At 45.7% G+C, this 23,628-nt stretch overlaps 2 protein-coding genes across 6 annotated transcripts in view; one reads left to right on the forward strand and one right to left on the reverse strand.

Annotated features, from left to right (window-relative positions):
- The window catches only part of LOC127055132 (uncharacterized), a 1,051,551-nt gene that overhangs the window by 461,208 nt on the left and 566,715 nt on the right, over nt 1–23,628 (reverse strand). The gene's annotated exons all lie outside the window — the stretch shown is intronic.
- Nucleotides 8,961–23,628, forward strand: part of GBE1 (1,4-alpha-glucan branching enzyme 1) — a 302,275-nt gene continuing 287,607 nt past the window's right edge. The window contains exon 1 of one of the 5 annotated variants that reach the window (XM_050958316.1): nt 8,961–9,086. In XM_050958316.1, coding sequence (XP_050814273.1) covers nt 8,986–9,086 — 101 coding nt within the window. In that variant the 5' untranslated portion in view covers nt 8,961–8,985. Of the gene's footprint in view, nt 9,087–9,463; nt 9,575–23,628 lie in introns of those variants that run through there. The other 4 variants (XM_050958334.1, XM_050958362.1, XM_050958372.1 and 1 more) reach the window with 4 other exon arrangements.

The raw sequence follows: 23,628 nt of genomic DNA on the forward strand, positions 1-23,628 counted from the left end.
AGAGAGGGAATTTATGAATTGCTCCTCCATGCATGACTGTATCATGTAGGACTGAGCTATTTTTGATTTCTAAAAAGCTCACACAACTATAACCTCAGTATACATCTCCAACCATGCAATGGCGTTACTAGATTTACAGCTAAACAGTAACTAATTCCTTGGAGGAGATATTTTATTGCTTAACTATCCAGACTTTACAATCTGAGGCAAAAGACAATAAAAGCACTGTTGAATCCCCTCTAACATACTGGGAATCCTTTGAATCCTATCTGAGAAACTTTACATTTTTCAAAATTGCAGCTAAAAGGAACATCACCCAGCCAATACAAAAGACCTTTACTCAAAGAGATTTTAAGAAAGGGTAAGAACAGGAGAGAGCAAAACTCTAACCATATTAACTAAGATGATAAGAGATTTGCAAAACTCTTTAGTGGCGAGTGCAATAAATAGAAGTACATCAGCATCTACAACATAGGCCCAGATCCTCAAAGGTATTGAGGTGGAGGATCTAGGCTTATTAGTTCCTGATTTCTATTTACCGTGAGGCCCCTTCACACTGTTCTAGCTGGGCAAAGGGCCTTAAAATGTAATTTACATCCACTTGATGGTCCTGTTATGCTACCTGTGTTTTAGATGGCATTTAGTTTGAAAAATATTTGGGGTCATGGTGGGATCAATCAGCTGATTATCCAGTGTGACACTGTGACCAAAAGGGCTAATGCAATCTCTGGATGCATAAATGGGAATCTTGAGTAGGAGTAGAGAGGGTATTTTACCTCTATTTGGTATTGGTATGACTGCTGTTGGAATACTGTGTCCAGTTCTGGTGTCCACAATTCAAGAAGGATGTTGAAAAACTAGAGTTTTCAGAGAAAAGCCATGAGAATGATTAATGGATTAGGAAGCCTGCCTTATAGTGACAAACTCAAGGAGCTCATTCTGTTTAGCTTAACAAAGAGAAGGTGAAGGGATGATTTGGGCCTTGTCTACCCTGCCACTAACTGCGCTGAAACTTTCTTCGCTCAAGGGTGTGAAAAAACATCCCCCCCCGAGCGATACAAGTTTCAGGACTGTAAAGTGGCAGTGTAGATAGTGGTACAGCGCTGGGAGCCATGCTCCCAGCCAGGGCCGGCTCTAGGTACCAGTGTTCCAAGCTTGTGCTTGGGGCGACACTTTTCAAGCACTCCAGTCATTTTTTATGTGCTTCAGCAGCAGCACTCCGCCCCCCACCCTCTTTTTTTTTTTTTTGCTTGGAGTGGCAAAAAACCTGGAGCCAGCCCTGCTCCCAACACTGGTAGCTATTCCCCTCACGGAGATGGTTTTATTACAGTGCTGGGAGAGCTCTCTCCCAGTGCTGGAGCTGCGACTACACAGCCATGTTAAGGCGCTGCCATGACAGCTCTTTAATGTCAGCTGTGTAGACATACCCTTACGTACAGTCTCTTAGTACCTACCTGGGAAGAAATATTTACTAATGGGCTCTTTGGTCTTGCGGAGAAAGATATAACATGATCCAATCGTTGGAAGTTGAAGCTAGACAAATTCATACTGGAAAAAAGGCATAAATTTTTAACAGTGAGACTAATTAACCATTGGAACAATTTACCAGGGGTCATGGTAGGCCCTCCATCACTGACAATTTTTAAATCAGGATTGGATGTTTTTCTAAAATATGAGCTCCCGGAGTTATTTTGGGGGAATTCTATGGCCTGTGTTATACAGGAGGTCAGACTAGATCAGGGGTCTCAAACATGTGGACTGCGTGGCTCTTCTCTGTGGCCTGCCAAGCTCCCTGCCCCTCTGCCTACCTCCAGCCCAGGGGTTGGCAAACTACAGCCTGTGGGATTGCCCCCCGTGCGAGCCCCGCGCCGCTCCCTTAGGTGGCTGGCAGCATGTCCCTTCGGGCTGGAGGGGAGGGGAAAGGAGGCAGAGGGCTCCTGCGTTGCCTCACTTCAAGGCACCGCCCCCCGCAGCTCCCATTGGCTGGGAACAGGAACCGCGGCCAATGGGAGTTTTGTGGGAGGTACCTGGAGGAGCAGCAGTGGAGCCCTGTGTCCACCCCCGCTTCCCCAGGGGCCGTGGTTCTGGCTGCCTCCTGGAGTGGAGTGGAGCAGTGCAGGGCCAGGAGCCTGCCCTGGCCCCGATGCGCACCACTGCCACCCTGGAGCCGCTCCAGGTAACTGGCGCCGGGCTGGAGCTCGCACCCCGCACCCCTCCTGCACCCTAACTCCCTGGCCTGAGCTCCTGCTGCTCCCCTCACCCCTTTTGCACCCCACACACCAACTCCCTGCCCTGAGCCCTCTGCTGCACCCTGCACACCTCCTGTACCCCCTGGTGACAGGGAAGGGGCAGCGTTGGGGTGGGGACTCTGGGGAAGGGGGTGGAAAGGGGCAGGGAAGGGGTGGGAAGAGGTGGGGCAGGGGCCTCATGGAAGGGGTGGAGTAGGGGTGGAGCCTGGGGGCAGTGAGTTTCAAACTGTAAAAAACGCATGATTAAAAAAAACTCCCAACAAATAGAAAGATTACAGTGTTGCTGGAAGTTATATTTCAAGCCATACAATATTACTTGACTAAGATATTCATCAAACAGCTACATGTACTATTTAACCAACATAAGTAACCCAGCAGGATAAAACTAACCTGGAATGCTGGACATGATGAGCTATTACTGGAAATCACGAGAAAGAATAATGATGTTTAAGAACTTTAAAAAGTTCTGTGATTGTTTCCATCTATTGAAGCAAATATGAACAGCAACCTCAGAGATCAGATTATTGATGAAGTGAAGAAACTTTCTTTTAATTTTGAAGAATTTATATGCCATTTTATACCATTATGAAGAACAGTTGAAGACAGCATTAGAACTAAACAATTGGCTTTGCTTTTTCAGGCTACTCTAAATATGTCCCCAGCAGTGGAAACTAGATGTAGTGGAGGACCCAAGCCAGGATTTTTGGAATCAGCTGTGGAATCATACTTCTAATGTGCAGAAGAGTGTTCACTGCCACAACTTTGTGCTTTTTGGGTCAAGGTTCACAAAAGTTGGGGAGTATGCATGAAAAAATCCTTAAAGATTTTCAGGAAAGTGCTGGGTCTGAGATTACTCAGATCACAGCAAAACAGGTAATTGCAAAAAAAGTGTAGAACTGAGAAGGCACTACCACAATATAAATAATAATAGGAACTTCACAGTGAGCACCGATCAATGATCTGATATTAGCTGTAAGTTAGACAAATCATTTGTAATGAGACTGAGAGGAACTGAAAGGTCCTGTTTAAAATCATGTTGGGTAATACTTGTGCTTGAGTTCTTCAGAATATCATTTCGTAGTCAGGGATGATGGTTCTGCCTTAGAAAATGACTCAGCTCAGAAAGATGGAATCCTGCATGAACTTTTTTTTTTTTTGTTATGCATGCGTTGATACTGGTGACAAGGAGTTGGAGAATAATAAGACAAGTGACTGAGTGTATTGGTCAAGAAATACCAGGCTAACTTATGACTTGCAAGAACAATTCAAAGTTTTTATGAGTGTAACTGCAATTAAAACAATGCACAGTTTGAAAAAGCATCACAATAATCCTTTGCTTAAGGTACCTGCCCAATAATGTCAGCAAGAGAGGACTTTTTCAAGTTCACAGAAATCAATGAATAGACTGGAAAAGACACAGGGGAGAGGATATTGACTGAGATGTGAATCATAGGTATGGATCTCTGTAAAGTTTGTGGTTTTGAGTTTTGATGGAGCTAGTACAAAGCGTGGATACTTTTCTGGAGCTCAGGCATTTATTCTTAATTAGCACCTTGATATAGTACTTGTCTATTGTGCACATCACTGACTAGACATGCTGATCAGTATACTTAATAAGATCTCTTAAATTCATAATTGTTAGGATACTGTTACAAAAATAACAACATAAATAATCCAGCTAAGAACATTGTCAACAAGGCTTGTATTCCTAAGAAAGTACTGTAAAACACTAGGCATACTTACTGAGGCTCAATGGATGACAATCAATATGATACTCATTTTTTCCTACCAGTATTACTTATATTATTTGGATATTCTGGAAACATAAAGTTTGGGAAAAGCCAGGCTATGTTCCCTCTTTCTTCACAGGATGCAGAGTTTAGCATCTCACACAATATTCTTGAAGCAGATTTGTGTGAGATAATTTCAGCCCAGTACAACAATACACCACAACTGATTTGCTTGTGGCCAACAGCAAATGTTTTCAAAGCCAGTGTCAAAGTGAACATAAATTCAACAAACTCTGCAAAAGCAAAGCAAATGGGAAGTGATGTTGGCATAAGGTTTTCAGTATGCTATATAGTCAAATGACTAAATGGCAGGCAGAGTGTATTGTGAGACTCGAGACAATAGCATTATAAATGTTCACAATTTCTCCCATTTATGGATGCTTTACTTGAGCAGCTGAATGGCAGATTTGGAACTTACTATTCAACTGCCTTCAGTTTTAAACTACTCTGCTGCCTATATATTTTAGCTACTATAGTAAACTTGAAAAATCAGTAAGCCACTACTTACCATATTTAACCTGATGATAAACATCAGGGGCTTCATTCTCCAACATGCAATTCTAGTTTTATGCTACTGTAGTGCCACTGATTTTAGTGGAGTTATGCTGGAATAAAATCGGAATAAAACAGTGAAGAATTGGGCTCTAGGTCTCTGTGGGCCAGCAATGGAGAAAATACTGTCAGTAAAGCATACCCAGTGCCATTACTGAAACTCTGGCTCAGTTTGACTCCAAATTCTCTCACAACAGAGCAACAAGAGAACCACCTCACCTGGTCCCCACAAACTACTGCTGCAGCCACTGGGCTCCTTTTCTAAGCAATGCCATGTTGGCCATAAACCTTAGAACATTTGGTTGGAGAAAATAGGGTGCTGTTGAATGGCAATCTAATGCTTACAGATGTCAGTTGCAACAATATTAAGGAAGTTTATTTTTGCCTACTGTTCTGCAGGGGTCAGGCAGACAGTTTTCTAACCTCTGAAGACTAAGATGAATTGGTGGGTGGGCTGTGAACTTTATCTGGCCATCTCATTGAAGCTGCGAGATAGGGGGAGTAGAAACCCAGAAGCCTCTTAACCCTCAGTAGAGGGAACCACTTGGTTCTGTTGAGAGCAGAGAAAACAGAACACACAAAAATAAGTAGAGAGAGGGATTAGCTAAGAGGGAGGGTAGGAATGGTAAAAGATTCCTGGGTTCTAGAATCAATGAAACGATCCCAGCAAACTAGCAAGATTTGGCACAAGGATATCTTTTATGAACAGCTCCTAGAGAGTTAATTTTGCTGGACCCTGATGAATTGAAGCATGAAACGTTCATACTTAAATTCCTTCTGAAGACAAATGTAAGGTAGGTAACTCAACCTAGGAACTGGCCTTTTTTTAGCGTGGTAATCAATTCTGAAGTGATGATGATTTTTCATTTTCATAGGGACAGCAACAACAACTCTGTTAGAGCATCAAGAAGATGCAACTCCATTAATTATCTAGTCAGTTTCCCAATGTGTATTAATTTGAATTTATTAACATGGGCCCGAGTCAAGAATTTTGTTCTAGATTTTCCCAATTTTCAGCATATTTATCACAGGATTTTGATTTGGTCCATTGTACAGGCAGGCTAGTTGCAAAATTTGGATCTGAATTCAAACTTTCCCAAGGTTCAAGGTTTGGTCATTGTTTTCTGAGGTTTGAACTCAATGTCTTCTCTATTTAAAGCCTTCCATGTTAGAAGTCTGGAGCTTGGAGCTGGTTCCTGATGTTCAGAGAGTGAAGACTCACAGCTAGATCTTCAGTGTTCACTTACAAATTGCTGATTTATGAAGCTCTCTGATTTTTTATAGAGAGCTGATAATGGTTATGTGAACTGCTTGAGCTGTCTGAGAATGGGGAAAAACAAAGGGAAAAGTCCTAAAAAATGAAGCTTCAGTTTCCCACTCTACTACGTGCAATGACTACAGGAGTTGCTTTCCTCCCCATGCTTCAGAAGCCTGTAACCTCTGCAATAGGAACTGCTGGAAGCTTTAAACCAGAACACAGATGAAGTGCAAGCCCTGGTGGAAAGCAAGTTCTTGGCCCTTGGTAATATAGTCGAATCTCTGTCCTTTAAGGTCTTCACTGTGGACAGTACACTGAGAATGGTGGAGACACATTTACAGTGGAATACATGCTGCACAGAGTGTTACAGTATTATCCTGAGGTAGGAAGACAAGATAGAGATATATTATATTAATAAAATCTCTGGTCTAATAAAGACACTGGGCCCATCGATACATAGGCTGAGTTGAGAATCATATAAAATCTAAAAATCAAAGACTCCTCATAATCCTAAATGGAAAAGAGCCTGCATAAATAGTGAATCATGTAGAACAGGGATCGGCAATCTGTGGTACCTGGTCTGTCAGGGAAAACTGATGGTGGGCTGGGACAATATGTTTATCTGCAGGTTCAGCCGATTGCAGCTCCCACTGGCCACGGTTCGCCATTCCAGGCCACTGGGGGCTGCGGGAAGTGGCGGCAATCACATCCCTCGGCTGAACCTGCGGACGCTGCAGGTAAACAAACTGTACCGGCCCACCAGCAGAATTCCCTGATGGGTTGTGTGCCAAAGGTTGCTGATCCCTGATGTAGAAAATAAAATCTCTGCTCTGCCAGGCCCGGATATTATAGATATTTCTGTGTATATCATAGATTCTATTCCATTCCTCCAAAAATTAAAGCACATGTATCTGCTGCTGGAGGTACTATATTTGTGCAATCTCCTGATTCTTCGGACGTTGAGAGGATGATAGCTGTATCCCATAAAAAAGATAAGTTTATTTTTTCCTCTGATGAGTCATGGAAAACAGTCAGCGTAGCTAAACAGACATGTTGTTGATGAAGAGGAGGCTACATCTATCCTGTTTCTGGCCCAGCTTGGATAAAGTATAGTAATGAACCTGCTCTCTCCTTACTGGGCACTGTTAACCCCCCAGTCACAACCATCCAGCAGAGCTCCATAATCCCTTCAATGCACAAACAGGAAGTACTGCCAAGAGACTAGGGCTCTGGAGGGAGGCTGAGGCTGTGCTGCTGCACCCCCCACTAGTCACTATTGTTTTGCAGTTTTTGTATGGTTTTGGACCAATCAAGCTTGCTTTTGGGCAGTTTTCCTGGCAGTAAACTGGAGGCAGCTGCTGGAGAGTGGGCTGTGGAGGATCCAGGCACCTAAGAACTGGGATTGAAGGGCTGAAAGATGGCTGGAAAGCAACTTATTTTATGTGGGGGGGCACAGGTTGTGTTTATCATCTTTTGTGTGCCTAGGGTAACTAACTGCAGTGTTTATTTCTGGAAGTCCTAGTTAAGCAACCTTTTCTTATTCATCAGATGCTGTAAGTGTTTAGAGTAACCCAGTGAAGGGACTAGAGCAGGGGTAGATAAACTATGGCCTGGGGGCTGCATCCAGCCCATGAGCTCCCAGGGTCTAGAGCCTGCCCGCTGCAGCCAGGGAGCAGGGTTGGGGGCTTGCCCAGCTCCATGCTACTCCCAGAAGCAGTGGCATGTCCCTCTCCCAGTCCTATCCATAGAGGCAGCCAGGGGGCTTCGCATACTGCCCTCCCCCAAGCACTGCCCCCACAGTTCCCCATTGGCCAGGAACCACAGCAAATGGGAGCTGCAGGGGTGGTGCCTGTAGTTGGGGCAGTGCGCAGGGTGGGGGATAGCTCAGTGTTTTGAGCACTGACCTGCTAAACCCAGGGTTGTGAGTTTAATTCTTGAGGGGCCATTTAGGGATCTTGGGCAACAATCTGTCTAGGGATTGGTCCTGCTTTGAGGTCCCTTCCAACTCTGGTATTCTATGATTCTAAATATTTTACTTAGGGTGACCATGTATCCAATTTTCAACCAGACTGCCTAGTCAAAAAGAGACCCTGGCAGCTCTGGTCAGCACTGTTGACCAGCCTGTTAGAAGTCCAGTCAGTGGTGCTGCAGGTCTAAGAAAGGCTGGTCCCTAATTGTCCTAGCACCATACTGCGCCCTAGAAGTGTCCAGTGGCTCTGGCTCCTGGGTTGGGGAGTGCACAGGGCTCAGTGTGCTGCCCTTACCTTGAGCACTGGCTCTGCACTCCCACTGGCCCGGAAGCAGTCAGTAGGAGCTTGCCCCTCCACCCCAGCCAGAGTCTCCTCTTGCACCTGAAACCCCTCATCCCCAGCCCAGAGCCTATACCCCCTCCTGCACCCCAATCCCCTGCCTCAACCCAAAGCCGCCTCCCCCATTCCAAATCCCTGAGTCCCACTCCAGAGCCTGCACCCCCAACCAGAGTCCTCACCCCATCATGCACCCCAATGCCTTGCCCCAGCCCAAAGCCCCCTCCCACACCCTGGGCCCCTTATTTCTGGCCCCACGCTGAAGCCTGCACCCCCAGCTGGGCCCTGAGTCACCCCCACCCCTGCCCCAGCCCAGTGACAGTGAGTGAAGAGGGGGGAGAGCAAGTCATGGAGGGAGGGGGAATGTAGTGAGCGGAGGGGCGGGGCCTAAGGGAAGGGGCGTGGCAAGGGTTGCAACCCTAATTGACTGTGTAATGAGCTTCTCTGAGTGGAGCTGGGGGCTCCGTAGCCCAGAACAGGGCGCTCAGACGTTCAGTTCTGACCACGTGAAGGACACACGGGGCGGGGGGTTCAGACAGGAAGGGGCCAGGTGCCGCCGCCCTTTGGCCCTGGCGCTGCAGGGCAGCAGCCGGCGCCGATCGCGCCCAGGGCCATGAAGCAGCATTTTCTCCCCTTACACGGCTGGGGGCGGGGGCCCATGGGTGGCACCGCGGGGGGGGGGGTCGGACGCGCCAGGGGAGGGGCCGTGCAGGGAGCTGGTGTCCTGGTCTTGCCCCCCCAGCTGGGGGCGGGGCCGGGGTGTCCGTGCCCCCCCCCGCCGGTGTATATAGGCCGGGACAAGCCACCCGGCTGCCGCTGCCGTGGGTAAAATGGCCGCCGCTGTCGCGCGGGGCGTGTCGGTGCCGGAGCTGCCGCGGCTGCTGGCGCGGGACCCCTACCTGGCCCCCTTCGCGCCCGACTTCCAGCGCAGGTACCGCAGCCCAGCGCCCGGGGGTCGCACCAGCCCGCAGCCCCGGGAGCGGGAGGCAGCTCGGGGGCGGTGCCTCCCCGCCCTCAGCCACCTCCCACGGTCAGGCTGGGCCCGCGGCCGGGGGGACCGGGGGTCTCATCTCAGCTGGGAGTCGGTGCTCGGGTGTGGGGCGCTGGGTCCCCGGGCACTGGGGGGCTCCTCTGCTTCCCTCCCCCAGCAACGTTAGTGACCCCGCTTGGCCCACATGGGCATGGCACGGCCTGAGTCGCCGCCCCGCGCTCCCCCTGGCCGGGGGCTGGGGCAATGCGCCATTCGCCCTTACGTGGGCGGGGGTGGGGCTGTTCAGTCCGTGTTTCCAGACATCACCATTAAAAACGTAGCTGTGAGAGTAGCGGATCGTGAGCCCCCACACCCGGCAGCTCCTACAGGAAAGTGAAACTGACTTGGTAGCAGTTTTTCTCTCTCCAGTAGGAAACGCCAGAGAACAGGTGAATCCTGGTAGTGACGAGTGACCTGCGGGTTCATCTTTCTTTCTCTTTTCATAATCTACCATGTTGTTGGTTTGCGACGTTGGTAAAGAAACTTTTTGTTTATATCGCCGGATGAGAGGCGAATATACAAGTAGCTGTGGGCTGCTGCAGGCGTTTTCAGTACTGCTCTCAGACGCGCCTTTTAAGTGTCATTCACTGCAGCGAGGCGGGGGGGTTTCTGGTTCTCTCCTATAGCTGCCTTTAAAGTTGACTTACATTTCAGTGCGTTACTGCTGCTAAATCATTCTCTGGCCCCATCCCTCGTTGTGACACAGTCCTTGTGCTATTGTGAGTGAGTTGCATACTTGCCTGCCTGTCTCTGGTTTAATCTGTTTCTAATTGAATGAAAGGGTCACTTACTGTGCGACCTTGAATGGCTGTATGGGGGCTTGCAGCAGGTTGTGGCAATGTATGTACATACACCCTGCAAAATACGCAAATTGCATCACTCAGACTGTTCATCAGTCCACCTCCTGCATAAGTAAGTCAGGGGAGTCCAGGATGTTTTCATTGGTTTAACTGTTTTTTGCCTTGAGAGCTTGTTACTGAGGTAAAGAATACACACTGCACAAGGAAAACAGTCTTTTAAGCCACTCTTGAGCTTAAAAACTAAAAGTTAGTTTTAGGTAAGTATGTACCATGCATGCCATGAGGTAAAATTTTAATTCCTAGAACAGAGGGTGAGGTGGCAATGCTATTTAGAAGGCACAGATTGGCAGGTGTGATTCTTTATCATTAACAGTGCTAGAAATCTAACTGCATTTACTGTTTTACTGTGTATTGTAGGGAATAACATGTCTACTTTTGTCCTAGCCCTATAGCCATAGTCTTCAAACACTATGAATTTGCCACTGTGTGCCAGTTTCAGATTGACACTGAAGTTTATTTAGCGATGTACCTGGCTTGTCCATGAAACATGGGCCTCCTATGAGCCCTGGTATGTTGTTACATTCCGGTCAAATTAATGGTAACTTGCTACAAAATTACTGTGGAAATGTGTATTCCCTGGCAGCAGGCTTAAAACAAGATGGTCCCAATACAGATAAATATTTAAGAATGAAGCAAAATAAGACAGTGAGTTAACTAGAAGTAGAAATAAATTAATCTACAAATACCTAAGTATATGTATAAAATAGATCATATCTTAATGCAAAAGTTTTGCTGATATGGAGTATGTGTTAAAGTGGATCATAGCAGGAGGAGATTGGAGTTATTTTAAGGCTTGGTACTTGTCTAATTTAGCAGCAGAGCTGTAAGGCCATCCTATGTTAATATCTGCACTTGGGTTTTTGGTGTCCTCCCCATTTGCAGTTTCTGTTTTTGCAAGCCCTGGAAACATGCAGAAGAGAACTGGTGTTAAAATGGTACAAATGGGGGAAACAGAATAAGAGCATGGGGGGGAGCCCAACTTCCTTCCTAACTGTTGCTAGAGGGGAGAATTCTGTGCAGACAAATTCCTTCTGGCACGGTGGCTTTCAGTTCTTTCCTTTGTCTCTGCAGTTCTTTTATGAGATGGGGGAAACAAAAGAATCTCATTTGATTTACTTGTTGCTGCCTGACCACTTGGAATAAAATGATCTAAATATTGTAAAAATCACCGTGCAGTTCCAGAAAATGTGAATTGCAGAGGCATGAAATACTACTACTGAGGAGGATGAGGGTTAAATTGCTGCCCTGTCACTTACCAGGTGCTGTCAGTTTCAAAGGGAGAGTTTCACTCTTGTATCTAGAAGGCTTTCTATAGCAATAAGGATGAAGCTGATCAGATTACTACAGATTTAACCATGCTTATTTCCTTGTCATAAAATCTGATTTCTTCTTAAATTTTTGCTTTGCAAAAATCATAGTATAGGTGTCCTAGATCATTGTTACCTTATTAAACAATTCAGGTTTGGGAGGAATTCCGCAGCTATAAGCTAATATCAGTTTCTATGAAAACATCTAGAAGGAATAGAACCCAGGTCTCAAGAGGTTCAATCTAGTGTCCTAACCAGTGGACCATGGTGGAGATTTAATTTCTAGTGGAATATTTTCTGAACTTGGCTGGCTGTCCTCACTCAGTATTGAAATAATTCTTGGATTTGGTCTTCAACATAAGAAATAACTGTTGGATTTATTTGTGAATTCATTTAGCCACTTGATGGAAGATGTAAATAACTGTTCAAAACAATCAACTAGCTGAAAAATTTTAAGCTTTCCTTGGAGTAAATTCAAATCCTCAACTGTTAAGTGTTAGAGATACTGGGTAAAATTTGACTTTTAAATATGAACACTCTCTTAATATGTTTGCAACTGAAACATTGCAGCATTGTGCTAGATTGACAACCTTGAAGTGGAATTGGCTAGAAACTTGCTAAACAGAAGAGAGTGACTGGGAGTGAAAATTAAAAATAAAAGATCAAATAGAGTTTGGCAACCCTATATGTTTGTACATCACCAATATATCTTAAATCAGGAGTGTGTGTGGGGTGTGTGTTTTTTTTTTTTTTTTTTTTTTTTTTTTTTTTTTTTTTAATACAAAAAGGTGGAGGTTGTCATGCAGTCTTCGGATTCCAGCAGCTAGGACTCTTAAGGAGAAAAAATATCAAATATTGTGAAACTCATGCTTTAAATTGTAATAGTTGGCAATGCTGTAAATATTGAACAGAAAGCAAATCTATCAAAAATAGTTTTTAATCTAAAGCAGTTGAGATGCTTTGGTTCAGTTAACACATAGACTTTATGCAAACCTCCCCTCCCAAACCTTTTCTTATACTACCATCTGGCAAGTATAGTGCTTAGATCCTTGGAAACATATTATGTTGGTATTAGGAAGCAAAAGGAAAATAAACCAGCTTTAATTCAGTGGGTTCAGTAGCTGCTTGGGTTAAGTCTCCTTCTTTTAGAGCTATTTTGATACTTCTCCCTGGCAGAAAGACTTCACACTGATAAGTACCTAATTCCCTTCCCCCAACTGCTCTAAGCTCTTCAGATCATGTTGGCCTTAGGTTCTCTTTTCTGGGTCCTCTCCCATTTGGTTCACATCTGAATTTATGCCATAGAAATTGGTAAGGCTGCCATACAGGACATGTCTATGCTAAAAGCTATAATTCACTCCATCAGTGATAGGTAATGGTAGAAGCTATGCTGTAGTTAGAATTCAGGAGTTTGTCAAAATATTATCTAACATGACTATGACAGTAGCAAAAACACATGAATAATCTCTCCATTCCAACTTCTACCGGTGATCACAAAATTTCTTTTGAAACTCACTGCTTTTTCTCTGATCTTTCTCTGACACAGAAATTGGGCCTTTTTGTGCGTTAACACTTTAGAAAACTCATTTGGATATGCAAAAAAGTATACAAATTGTGGGGCCTCTACCTTTTTATCTCTGCTTGTTAGCTGGGGCCCTTCTCCTCTGTATTGTTGCCTCTGTGCCCTGTCCTCTGCAGTCTCTTCCCTCTAATGGCCTTTGGATGTCTCTTCTTTCTACTTCAGATGGGTATTAGTTGTGCCCACTCCCATACATGGATACTGTCTCTTCCTCTCCTCTGCCTCCTGCTCAGTTCCTCCTCTGCCCAGGAGCTCCTGGCTTCTGCCTGCCCTTCCCACCCCTTTAATGTTGCCCCAGGCCAGTTCTAGGAAACAATAGTCATGCTGGGGTGGAACAATTTTTTCTTTTTTTTTTTTTTTATCCCCACTTAGCGCTGGGAGGGAGACTATGGTTAGGAGTTGCCTCCAAGCTAGCTCTCTGCTTTCTCTCTTTGCCCTGGGGTTGTTTAGCACAGGAAGGGAAGCAGAGACTTGCTTTGCAGGACACGGAAAGCAGAACAACATCCTCTGGTGGAAGCTGAAACAGCAGTAGGGTGACCAGATGTCCTGATTTTTGAGGTCTCTTTCTTATATAGGCTCCTACTACCCCCCCCCCCCACCCCCTGTCCTGATTTTTCACACTTGCTGTCTGGTCACTCAGCAGTCCAAAACTAGTCTTCTAGAGCTGGCTTCAGTCAGAACTGCAGCATCAATTAGTGCACTGGCTGAATTCTTGAGCTGCTGGGAACTTCTTGCAAGAGACCAATTTTAAAGCTGTAAAATTGTGGCTCTTTTGAAAATATCTACACTGGAATATCTTGTGCTGTTTTTCTAGCAGGTTATGCTGTAGCACCAGAGCTTAGTTTTGTCATTATTATGAAAGAAGGTCTTGGAGAGCACTGAGTGAAGTGAGCTAAGCTTGCTCTAACAAAAATGGTCTTTTTTAAAATTACTTTAATCTGATGATGAGATTTCTCAAAGTAATGGTGACTTTAGGAAAATGAGTTTAAAATTGGGAAAAATGGAAATATTCACTAAACAGGACTTTAAAATACTACTTTGCACTGTGTGCATGTGTGTGTTTTGAGCCAGCCTAGGCAAGTTCAGGAAAACTAAATTTTGTCTTAGCTCACTGTGGAGATGAAGAGGGGCTGCAATAGTGTTTGGGCGAAAGACGCAAGTTTTGCTGACGCAAGCGGCAGTGTGAACACTGCCTTGTCGGCAGGAGCTCTCTCCTGCCAACAAAGCTTATGCTGCTAGCAAGGCTGGAAGTATTTTCTTAGCACCTTTGCTGACAAAATACCGCAAAAGAGCATTAACGCTCGCTGACTTCTAGCGACACAGCCTTGTTGCTTAAAAACTTCATAGTGTGTGTACACAAGCCCCAATTGTAGTAGTCTCTCTTCACCTTCTGTTTACTTCAGATAACCTTTACTACTTAGAAAATTGACCTGACTCTTTCAGGCTCTGTCTTCACTAGGAAAAAGATGTGTTCTTATCTTTGATTAGTTAACTTGAGAGGAAATTCTAGATTTGCAGGTCTAGTTTAAGGCTGTCTTCACTGACAAAAGTGTGACATTTATGTAAACATACAATGGAGACAAGAGCACTTGTTTTACTGTCAGGTAAACTAGGTGAGGTCACATGGTTTGCCTGAGAGGTGTTAGTGCTGAGGTCTCTTAACTGCCTTGCAATAAATGCTGCAAGTACCTTGTCTTCACTTAGGATTTAACAATGAGGTAATTGACTTGTTTATCTCATTGTGGGTTTTCTTTTTTTAAAACCAAACATTTTGTGTGAATGAAGACAAAACCAAAGATTTAGCACTCCAATAAGTATTAGCAAAATATTTGAGACAAAACATTTCACCAAGAGAATTGGATCATTATTCAACAGTCCATTATTCAACACTGTCACAACAAAGCAGCTTCCCAAACCTTCACACCAGGGTCTAGTGAAATTCCCAGAGGTAGAGTGCATGCTGCTAGGATAACTGCTGAGAGAGAACAGGCTCCTGATCCTCTTCAGAGTTGGATAATTCCCCTCTTCTCCATCTCCTCTGCTGCTGTAAGTCACGGAGGGAATCCAGATGGGAAGCTGATCAGAAGCCTGTTCTGTTCAGTAGTTACCTATGTTAATAAAGAGTGGGTACTAAGCTGCCTTGTTAACATAGATAACTACTTGAAGAACTGATAAAACAAAATAACTTGAAATTCCCCCCAAAATATAAAAATAAAAATTTCATGGAGCTGTACGGATTGGAAAGCTTTGGAATTTAAGGAGGCATTAGTGTCAAGATTTGGGAAGTCCCCCTTTATAGTATTGCATAATGGGATGCATATGTTCCAGACAACTCAAATGTCTCTGTGAAATGTGTGTTATCTTAAATATTTTGTTAACACTTGAGTGTTATGTAAACTAAATACTTACGTTATTTAGTATGTATGTTCAGTCTTTTACCTCTTACAACATAAGTGGCTCAGGTGTCAGCATTAATGCCGGGAGTGTAATAGCATTTTATGATGTTACAAACTGGTGTCAGAAAGTGTTGCCTTTGTTATTACCAACATGCGCTTTCTGTATTTCACCAGCTTTTGCAGCTTCCACAATTTATTAACTATGTGCTCCTGGGCGCATGTTTTCCACTAGCTCGGTTTATTGTGTGAAGCTGTTTAGGAATGAATTCCTAGTCTTTTCAATCTGTAATTTGTGCTGGTTGGCAAAATGCTCTTCTGTTTGCATCATTAATCAAGATAATCTGTGTCTCCTGGCTTGGTCCTAAATGTGGGCTCAGGTGGCAGGGGAGTGGAACCCAAGCTGGAAGTATAAGACATGGGGGAGAGAATAGTGATGATCCAATTCTCCTGAATTCTTGATGTATGATTTTGTTTTGTCTCCTTGCTCAGAGGATTGAGAAAATCAATTCATCAGTCTCTGGAGTTGGATGAACTAGCATAGTACATATAAAGTGGTTCATAGTTTTCAGTTCCATATGTGTTACTAACAAGAAGAGAGAACGGTTATGCAACTGCCATTGAAACAATGAAGGCACATCTATTTCTACTCAAATTGCTGCTACGTTAGTGGATGTTTCTGCTAGGAATGTAGCTCTCTTGGTTGGATATTTTGGTGACAAGATTCTGGGAAAGGTATTTTGGCCTTGGCTACACTTGGAGGTCTGCAGTGCTCGGAGTTACAGCTATCTTCGTAGAGCTGTGTAGGGAAAGCGCTGGAGTGTGGCCACATTTGCAGCATTTGCAGCGCTATTGGGAGTGGTGCATTATGGGCAGCTATCCCACAGAGCACCTCGTCCCATTTTGGTGCCGTGGGTTGTGGGAAGGGGACGGAACGGTGCGGGTCATTCTGCTTCCTGTCCCAACACCCCGTGATGCATCACTTTGCATCCCAGCAGTCCCTGTTTTTCCATCCACATTTGGCGCCATTGTGACTCTCCCAACGGTTTCTGTGCAGCGCGATTTCTGTGGGAAATGGAGCCCGAACTACTGAGGACTTTGCTGATGAGTGTCGCCAGCACATCACGTTTGGCAGTTGAGCTATTCCTTAAGCTCCAAAGTGATGATGAGTCCGACGATGATTGCGAGTTGTGTGACGCATACGACGCGACATTGCTTGTGGCTTTCACGGAAATGATCAGCACCATGGAATGCAGCTTTTGGGCTCAGGAAACAAGCACTGAGTGGTGGGATCACGTAGCAATGGAAGTCTGGGATGAGGAGCAGTGGCGGCAGAACTTTCGGATGAGAAAAGCCACTTTCATGGGACTGTGTGCTGAGCTAGCCCCCACCGTGCGGCGCAAGGACACGAGATTGAGAGCTGCCCTGCAGGTGGAGAAGCGGGTGGCTACTGCAATCTGGAAGCTGGCAACTCCAGACAGCTACTGATCAGTCGGGATCCAGTTTGGGGTGGGAAAGTCGACCTTTGGAGTCGTTTTGATGCAAGTTTGCAGGGCCATTAATCGCATCCTGCTAAGAACTGTGAGTCTGGGGAATGTGCAGGACATTGTGGATGGCTTTGCACAAATGGGTTTCCATAACTGTGGAGGGGCAATAGATGAGACGCATATTCCTATTCTAGCACCACCCCACCTAGCATCCGAGTACATTGATCGGAAGGGGTATTTCTCTATGGTTCTCCAGGCGCTTGTGGATCACCGTGGGTGTTTCATTGACATTAACACAGGCTGGCCTGGAAAGGTGCATGATGCACGCATCTTTCGGAACACTGGCCTGTTCAGGAAGCTGCAGGCAGGGACTTTTTCCCCAGACCGGAAGATCACAGTAGGGGATGGTGAAATGCCCATTGTGATCCTTGGAGACCCCGCTTACCCGTTAATGCCTTGGCTCATGAAACCGTATACAGGGAAGCTTGACAGAAGCAAGGACCGGTTCAACTACAGGCTGAACCAGTGCAGAATGACTGTGGAGTGTGCTTTTGGACATTTAAAAGGGCACTGATGATCTCTGTATGGGAAGCTAGACTTAGGGGGAAAGCAGCATCCCTGCAGTTGTATCCACGTGCTGTACCCTCCATAATATTTGTGACGGGAAGGGTGAAACATTCAGTCAGGCATGGACCTCTGAGATTCAACTCCTGGAGGCTGAATTTGCACAGCCAGAGACCAGGGCTACTAGAGAGGCCCAGCACAGGGCTTCAAGGATCCGGAATGCCTTGAGGGACGAATTTGAGGCTGAAAACCAACAGTAATGTTTGGTGCCTTGCACAGGAGTGAAGTGCAGTGGTTACAATGTTAGTAGGAATCTGTTTTTCCTAAGCTGATTTGCAGTGCCTGTTTCTTTCCTGGGCTACGGTATCTTTCACTTTCTGCAATAATAAAGACTGTTTTCAAAGCCAAGAATTCATTTATTGAAAAGAAAGTAACTTTATTGACAGACACACAACATTTTGGGAACCTAAAAGGGCAGGGGGGTGTGGTGGGGAACTGTACAGTCACAGGTTTGAATATGTCCTGTCTGGAGTGCTGTGCAATGACTGCTGCACTTCAGGATGCCTATACTGCATGGTGATGGGGGTTGAGTGCAGAGGATGAGGGTCATAGTTCTCAGGGCTGGTTGGTGAACGTACAGGTGTTGGAGGCAGCTGGTGGAGGTAAGGACCTGGATGCTGGGGAAGGGGGTTTGGAGCTGACATTGGGGCACAAGGGAAAGAGCTTTGGGACGGGGGCGGGCCGGTGTGGTAGCGCTCTGCCTGCATGGCTACGAGCACCTGAATAGAGTCTGCTTGGTGCACTAGAATGCTTATCAGCTGCTTTGTGCTTTTCTTCCTGGCCGCTGCGTTTCTCTGGCGGATCCTGCTTTCCCTTTCCCTCCAGTCCTGCAGTGTTTTATTCTCTCTGGCAGGGTGATCCATAAGTGTTTGCAGCAGGTCGTCTTTGCATTTTCATGGCTTCTTCTGCAGGTTTTGGAGTCTTTGAGCTGCTGTTAACACGGGCAGGTTTGATCTCAAGGTCGCTTGTGGAAGGGAAAAAAGGCAACAGTTAACAGAGAGGCAGCATTGTTTATATCTCAGACAGTTATTCCCACACAGTGAAGGAGTTTACAGTCTTCACTTTAGCATAATTTTCCCATACCAAATAGAGGGCGCATAACCCACAGGAGCCCTGAAATGGTGAGTAAAGGGGACTGATTGCTTCAGGGCTGTGCTGGAGTTTCTGTGCATTGGGGAAAGGAAACAGCTGCGAGGGGCACCTACACTGAACACTCTCCCAACATTTTCCACAGGAGTTAATCCTGGAAGCTATCTCGCTGCTGCGGGTCACCTGGGAAGAGTGGGAGGGTCTTCTACAGCAATGCTGATTCCGCCCTGGCCCCTATGCAGCTTGCTTGTGTGCAGCAATGGTCCCCCCCCCCCCACCCCTCGCTGCACAGTGGCGCGGACGCGTTAGCCTGACTCGGACAAGGATCACAGTGACTCTCCCTGTAAACTTGCAGAAGCGCATTGCCCATGCTCTGGCTGAAACTTTTGAAAAGATTACCGAGGCCGATTACTGCGACGTGATACACCACATCAAGGGGCTGTTCCACATCTAGGCAGGCATACATGCAGCCCTAACCCTCCCTCATCTCCCGAAACATTTCCATCCTGAAAATAAAAGCCACTTACCGGGAACCTGCTCCTCTGCTTCTCCTTCACCAAGTTCCAGCTGCTGCGACTGGCTACCTTCCTCCTGGCTTGAGAAGAGCTCCTGGCTGCATGCCTCTTGGGACTCGGTTGTCTCCCCCCACCCCAGTACCCTCACTCTCGGTTTCCTCCTCTACCCCCTCCGCTCTGAAGTGTCCATCGTGATCCTCGGATTGGCGGTGGGGTCACCCCCAAGTATCGCATCCAGCTCTTTGTAAAAATGGCAGGTCGTGGGGGCAGCACCAGAGCGGCAGTTTCCCTCACAGGCTTTGCAACAGGCACCCCGCAGCTCCTTCACTTTAATCCTGCACTGCACCACGTCCCTGTTGTGGCCCCTTTCCAGCATGGCCCTTGATATCTGCCCATAGGTATCGTAATTCCTACGGCTGGAGCGCAGCTGTGACTGCACAGCTTCCTCCCCCTAAACACTGAGGTCCAGCAACTCGCCATTGCTCCATGCTGGGGCTCATTTGGCATGTGGAGGCATGGTCACCTGGAAAGAGTCACTGATTGCACTCCACACCTGGCCGAGCAAACAGGAAGGGGATTTCTAAAATTCCTGGGGCATTTAAAGGGCGGGTCACCTGAGGCCAGGGCAGTAGAGTTTGAACTGATGAGCAGAGCGGCTGAGCAGGCATTCTGGGATACCTCCGAATACCTCTGGAGGCCAGTAACAGCGCTTTTGGTGGCCACACTGATGGACCAGTGCTGCATCACCAGCGCTGCAGTCATTATTACCCAGGCAGAAGAGAAGTACAGCCAGCGCTGTATCCAGGGAGATACAGTGCTGTATGTGCCTTGCAAGTGCGGACGGTGAATAAGGTCTTGGCTACACTGGCGCTTTACAGCGCTGCAACTTTCTCGCTCAGGGGTGTGAAAAAAACGCCCCCCTGAGCGCTGCAAGATACAGCACTGTAAAACGCCAGTGTAAACAGCACTGCTAGCTAAACCCCATGAGGATGTGGAGTACGTGCAGCGCTGGGAGAGCTCTCTCCTGGTGCTGCAACCACACTCGTGCTTCATAGCGCTGCCGCGGCAGCGCTTTGAAGTTTCAAGTGTAGCCATACCCTAAGTTGCAACGCTGTAAAGCCACCACCAGCGCTGCTACTCTCCAGTGTAGCCAAGGCCTTTGTGCGTGCTGCAGACTGAAATGCTGAAGGTAAGTAGATAATTGAGTTAATGGGGTTTAAGGGGGATGATGCTAGCACGGTTGAATGGAGAGAATTTGGGAAGTCAGGGCAAGAAATAGGGCCTACCTGGAGGGAATAAAGCTTAATGGAACTGGAAATATCAGTGATCAGGAACCTAGGGTGGGAAAGGTGTGTGTGTGTGTGTGTGTGTGTGTGTGGGAAGTGAAAGAGAGGGTTAGAATACAGTTGATAAGAAAAAAAATTGAATAGGATATGACTTTTTGCATATGTGCTATGTTTTGTTTTATCTCAAGGCAACATATTAACTCATACTAGAAAATACTGATTATACAACACAATCTTTACAATGAATATAAAACAAGAAAACAGTGCAAAACTAAATGCTCATGGAAAATGTCACCATAGTACATATTGCTTTCTCTCAGTGACCATCTGGTTTATGGCATGTATGATACGATATCATAATGTTTTTGTGGGCTAAAGCTAATAAGCCTGTAAAGCATAGCAAAGCACGGATAGCCTTAATTTTTTAAATCCATTGGAGGTGGGGATAGGGAGAGAGTTTGTGGGATATGTTCAGTGTGATGGGTTTGGTGACATAGACTCCCTTGGGACTGTCACCTGATGTGCTGAGACAACCTCAAGCCCGTTTTCTCTGCCAGTTTGGGCTTCCAGAACCCTGCCTTGTTGAGCCAGACATGCAAGTCTGCTGCAACACAGACCCAGGGTCTGAACCATGCCCCTAAATCTGCAGACTTAACTGAAAACAGCTTAAGAAGTACTCCTGTCTCCAGCACCCAGCTGCCAATGGAATCCAAACTCCAAATGAGTTTGTTTTACTCTGTATAAAGCTTATACAGGGTAAACTCATAGTTGTCTGCCCTCTGTACACTGACAGAGAGAGATGCCCCAGTTGTTTGCTCCTCCAGATATTAGTTAGTTACTCTGGATTAATAAACAAAAGTGATTTTTATTAAGTATAAAAAGTAGGATTTAAGTAGTTTCGAGTAGTAACAGACAGAACAAAGTTACTAAATAAAATAAATCTGAACACACATGGGTTACTTAATCCACTAAGGATCTAGTTACAAATATTAACTTCGCACGCTAGATGTTTTCTCAAGTGTAATCCTTTTCAGACCACCTTTGTAGTTTATGGCCTGGGTTCAACAATCACTCACGCCCCCATAGTTACAGTCCTTTGTTTCAGTTTCTTTCAGGCATCTCTTTGGGGTGGAGAGGCCAACTATTGAGCCAGCTGAAGATAAAATAGAGAGGCTGCTGAGGCCTTTTTTATTCTCTTTCTTGTGGGCAGAAACCTCTTTGTTCTGTGCAAAATCATAGCAACAAGATGGACTTCGTAGCTACCTGGGCAAGTCACAGGTTCATGAATGATTTAGCTTTTTGCAGGTTGAACCCATTGTTTACATGTTTGTCATAACCAGATAGCTAAGGGTTAATGTCTCTTTCACCTGAAGCACCTGACCAGAGGACCAATCAGAAAACCGGATTTTTTCAACTCTGGGTGGAGGGAAGTTTGTGTCTGAGTCTTTTGTCTGTCTGCCTGCTTTCTCTGAGCTTTGGAGAAGTAGTTTCTACTTTCTAGTCTTCTGTTTCTAAGTGTAAGGACAAAGAGATCAGATAGTAAGTTATATGGTTTCTTTTCTTTGGTATTTGCATGAATATAAGTGCTGGAGTGCTTTGATTTGTATTCTTTTTGAATAAGGCTGTTTATTCAATATTCTTTTAAGCAATTGACCCTGTGTTGTGTCACCTTAATACAGAGAGACCATTTGTATGTATTTTTCTTTCTTTTTATATAAAGCTTTCTTTTAAGACCTGTTGGAGTTTTTCTTTACTTCAGGGAAATTGAGTCTGTACTCACCAGGGAATTGGTGGGAGGAAGAAATCAGGGGAGATCTGTGTGTTGGATTTGCTAGCCTGATTTTGCATTCCCTCTGGGGGAATAGGAAAGTACTTTTTGTTTCCAGGATTGGGAACAGAGAGGGGGAGTCACTCTGTGTAGTTTCACAGAGCTTGTGTCTGTGTATCTCTCCAGGAGCACCTGGAGGGGGGAAGGGAAAAAGGATTATTTCCCTTGGTTGTGAGACTCAAGGGATTTGGGTCTTGGGGTCCCAGGGAAGGTTTTTCAGGGGGACCAGAGTGCCCCAAAACACTCTAATTTTTTGGGTGGTGGCAGCAGGTACCAGGTCCAAGCTGGTAACTAAGCTTGGAGGTTTTCATGCTAACCCCCATATTTTGGACGCTAAGGTCCAAATCTGGGACTAAGGTTATGACATGGTGGTAGCGGTGGGATATAGACAGAATCCAGAAGCCAGTAGGACTATTATATTTTTCTTTTCTCTGCTAAGGGCTTTTTAGCAGAGAGAAACAGGTTGGTTTTAAAAGGGTACCAGAGAGAATTTTTTTTTTCTGCTCTCTCTGGCAGTTTGTGGCTTGCATGTTAAGCAAGAAGCCATAACCAGACTGTTAAGGGTCTTTTGTCATGCAATAGCCCTCCCATTAGGAGGCAAGTACCAGCACTATATGCATGCAAATAAAGTGGTTTTTCAGGTTTACTTAACATTGAAGATTAGCTAAAGGCACTGTTGCTAGGCAGACTTCAGGAGGCAACAGAGAACCTGCAGTTCAGAAGATAAACACCGGAGGGCACCCCAACACAAGAAAACAGGAATCATGACTTCTAAGGCAAAAATTGAGGCCGAAGAGCAATTCAAAGAAGCTGAACACAGGCGACAAATGGAGATGAAAGAAAGAGAAGAGCAAATCAAAGAGGCAGCACACAAAAAAAAACTAGAAGAAGAAGAGGTGGCCTACCGAAGGAAACAAGCAGAAGAAGAGGCGGCCCACCGCCGAGAAATGGAAAAACAACAAAAAGAGAATGAAGAGAAGGAAAAACAGAGAAAACATGAACTGGAGTTGGCAAAAGCTGGGCTGCATGTGCCAGCCAACCCTAACAACCCGGCACCAATTATTGCTCCACAGCACAGGAAATTTCCCACCTACAAGGCAGGTGATGACACCAAGGCCTTCTTGGAAAATTTTGAAAGAGCCTGTCTTGGGTACAACATCCCCGAAGACCAGTACATGGTAGAATTGAGGTCACAGCTCAGTGGACCTTTAGCAGAGGTGGCAGCTGAAATGCCTAAGCAGCAAATGAATGACTATAAACTTTTTCAAACCAAGGCCAGATACCGAATGGGGATAACCCCAGATCATGCCCGTCGGCGCTTCAGAACCCAAAAGTGGAAACCAGAGGTGTCATTTCCCAAACACGCCTACTACATTGCAAAAAACTATGAGGCCTGGATAACAGGAAACAACGTTCAAACCTTGGAAGAACTGCACCTCCTCATAGAAATGGAGCAGTTCTTGGATGGTGTTCCT

The sequence above is a fragment of the Gopherus flavomarginatus genome, chromosome 1 (assembly GCF_025201925.1).
Source record: "Gopherus flavomarginatus isolate rGopFla2 chromosome 1, rGopFla2.mat.asm, whole genome shotgun sequence".
NCBI lineage: Eukaryota > Metazoa > Chordata > Testudines > Testudinidae > Gopherus > Gopherus flavomarginatus.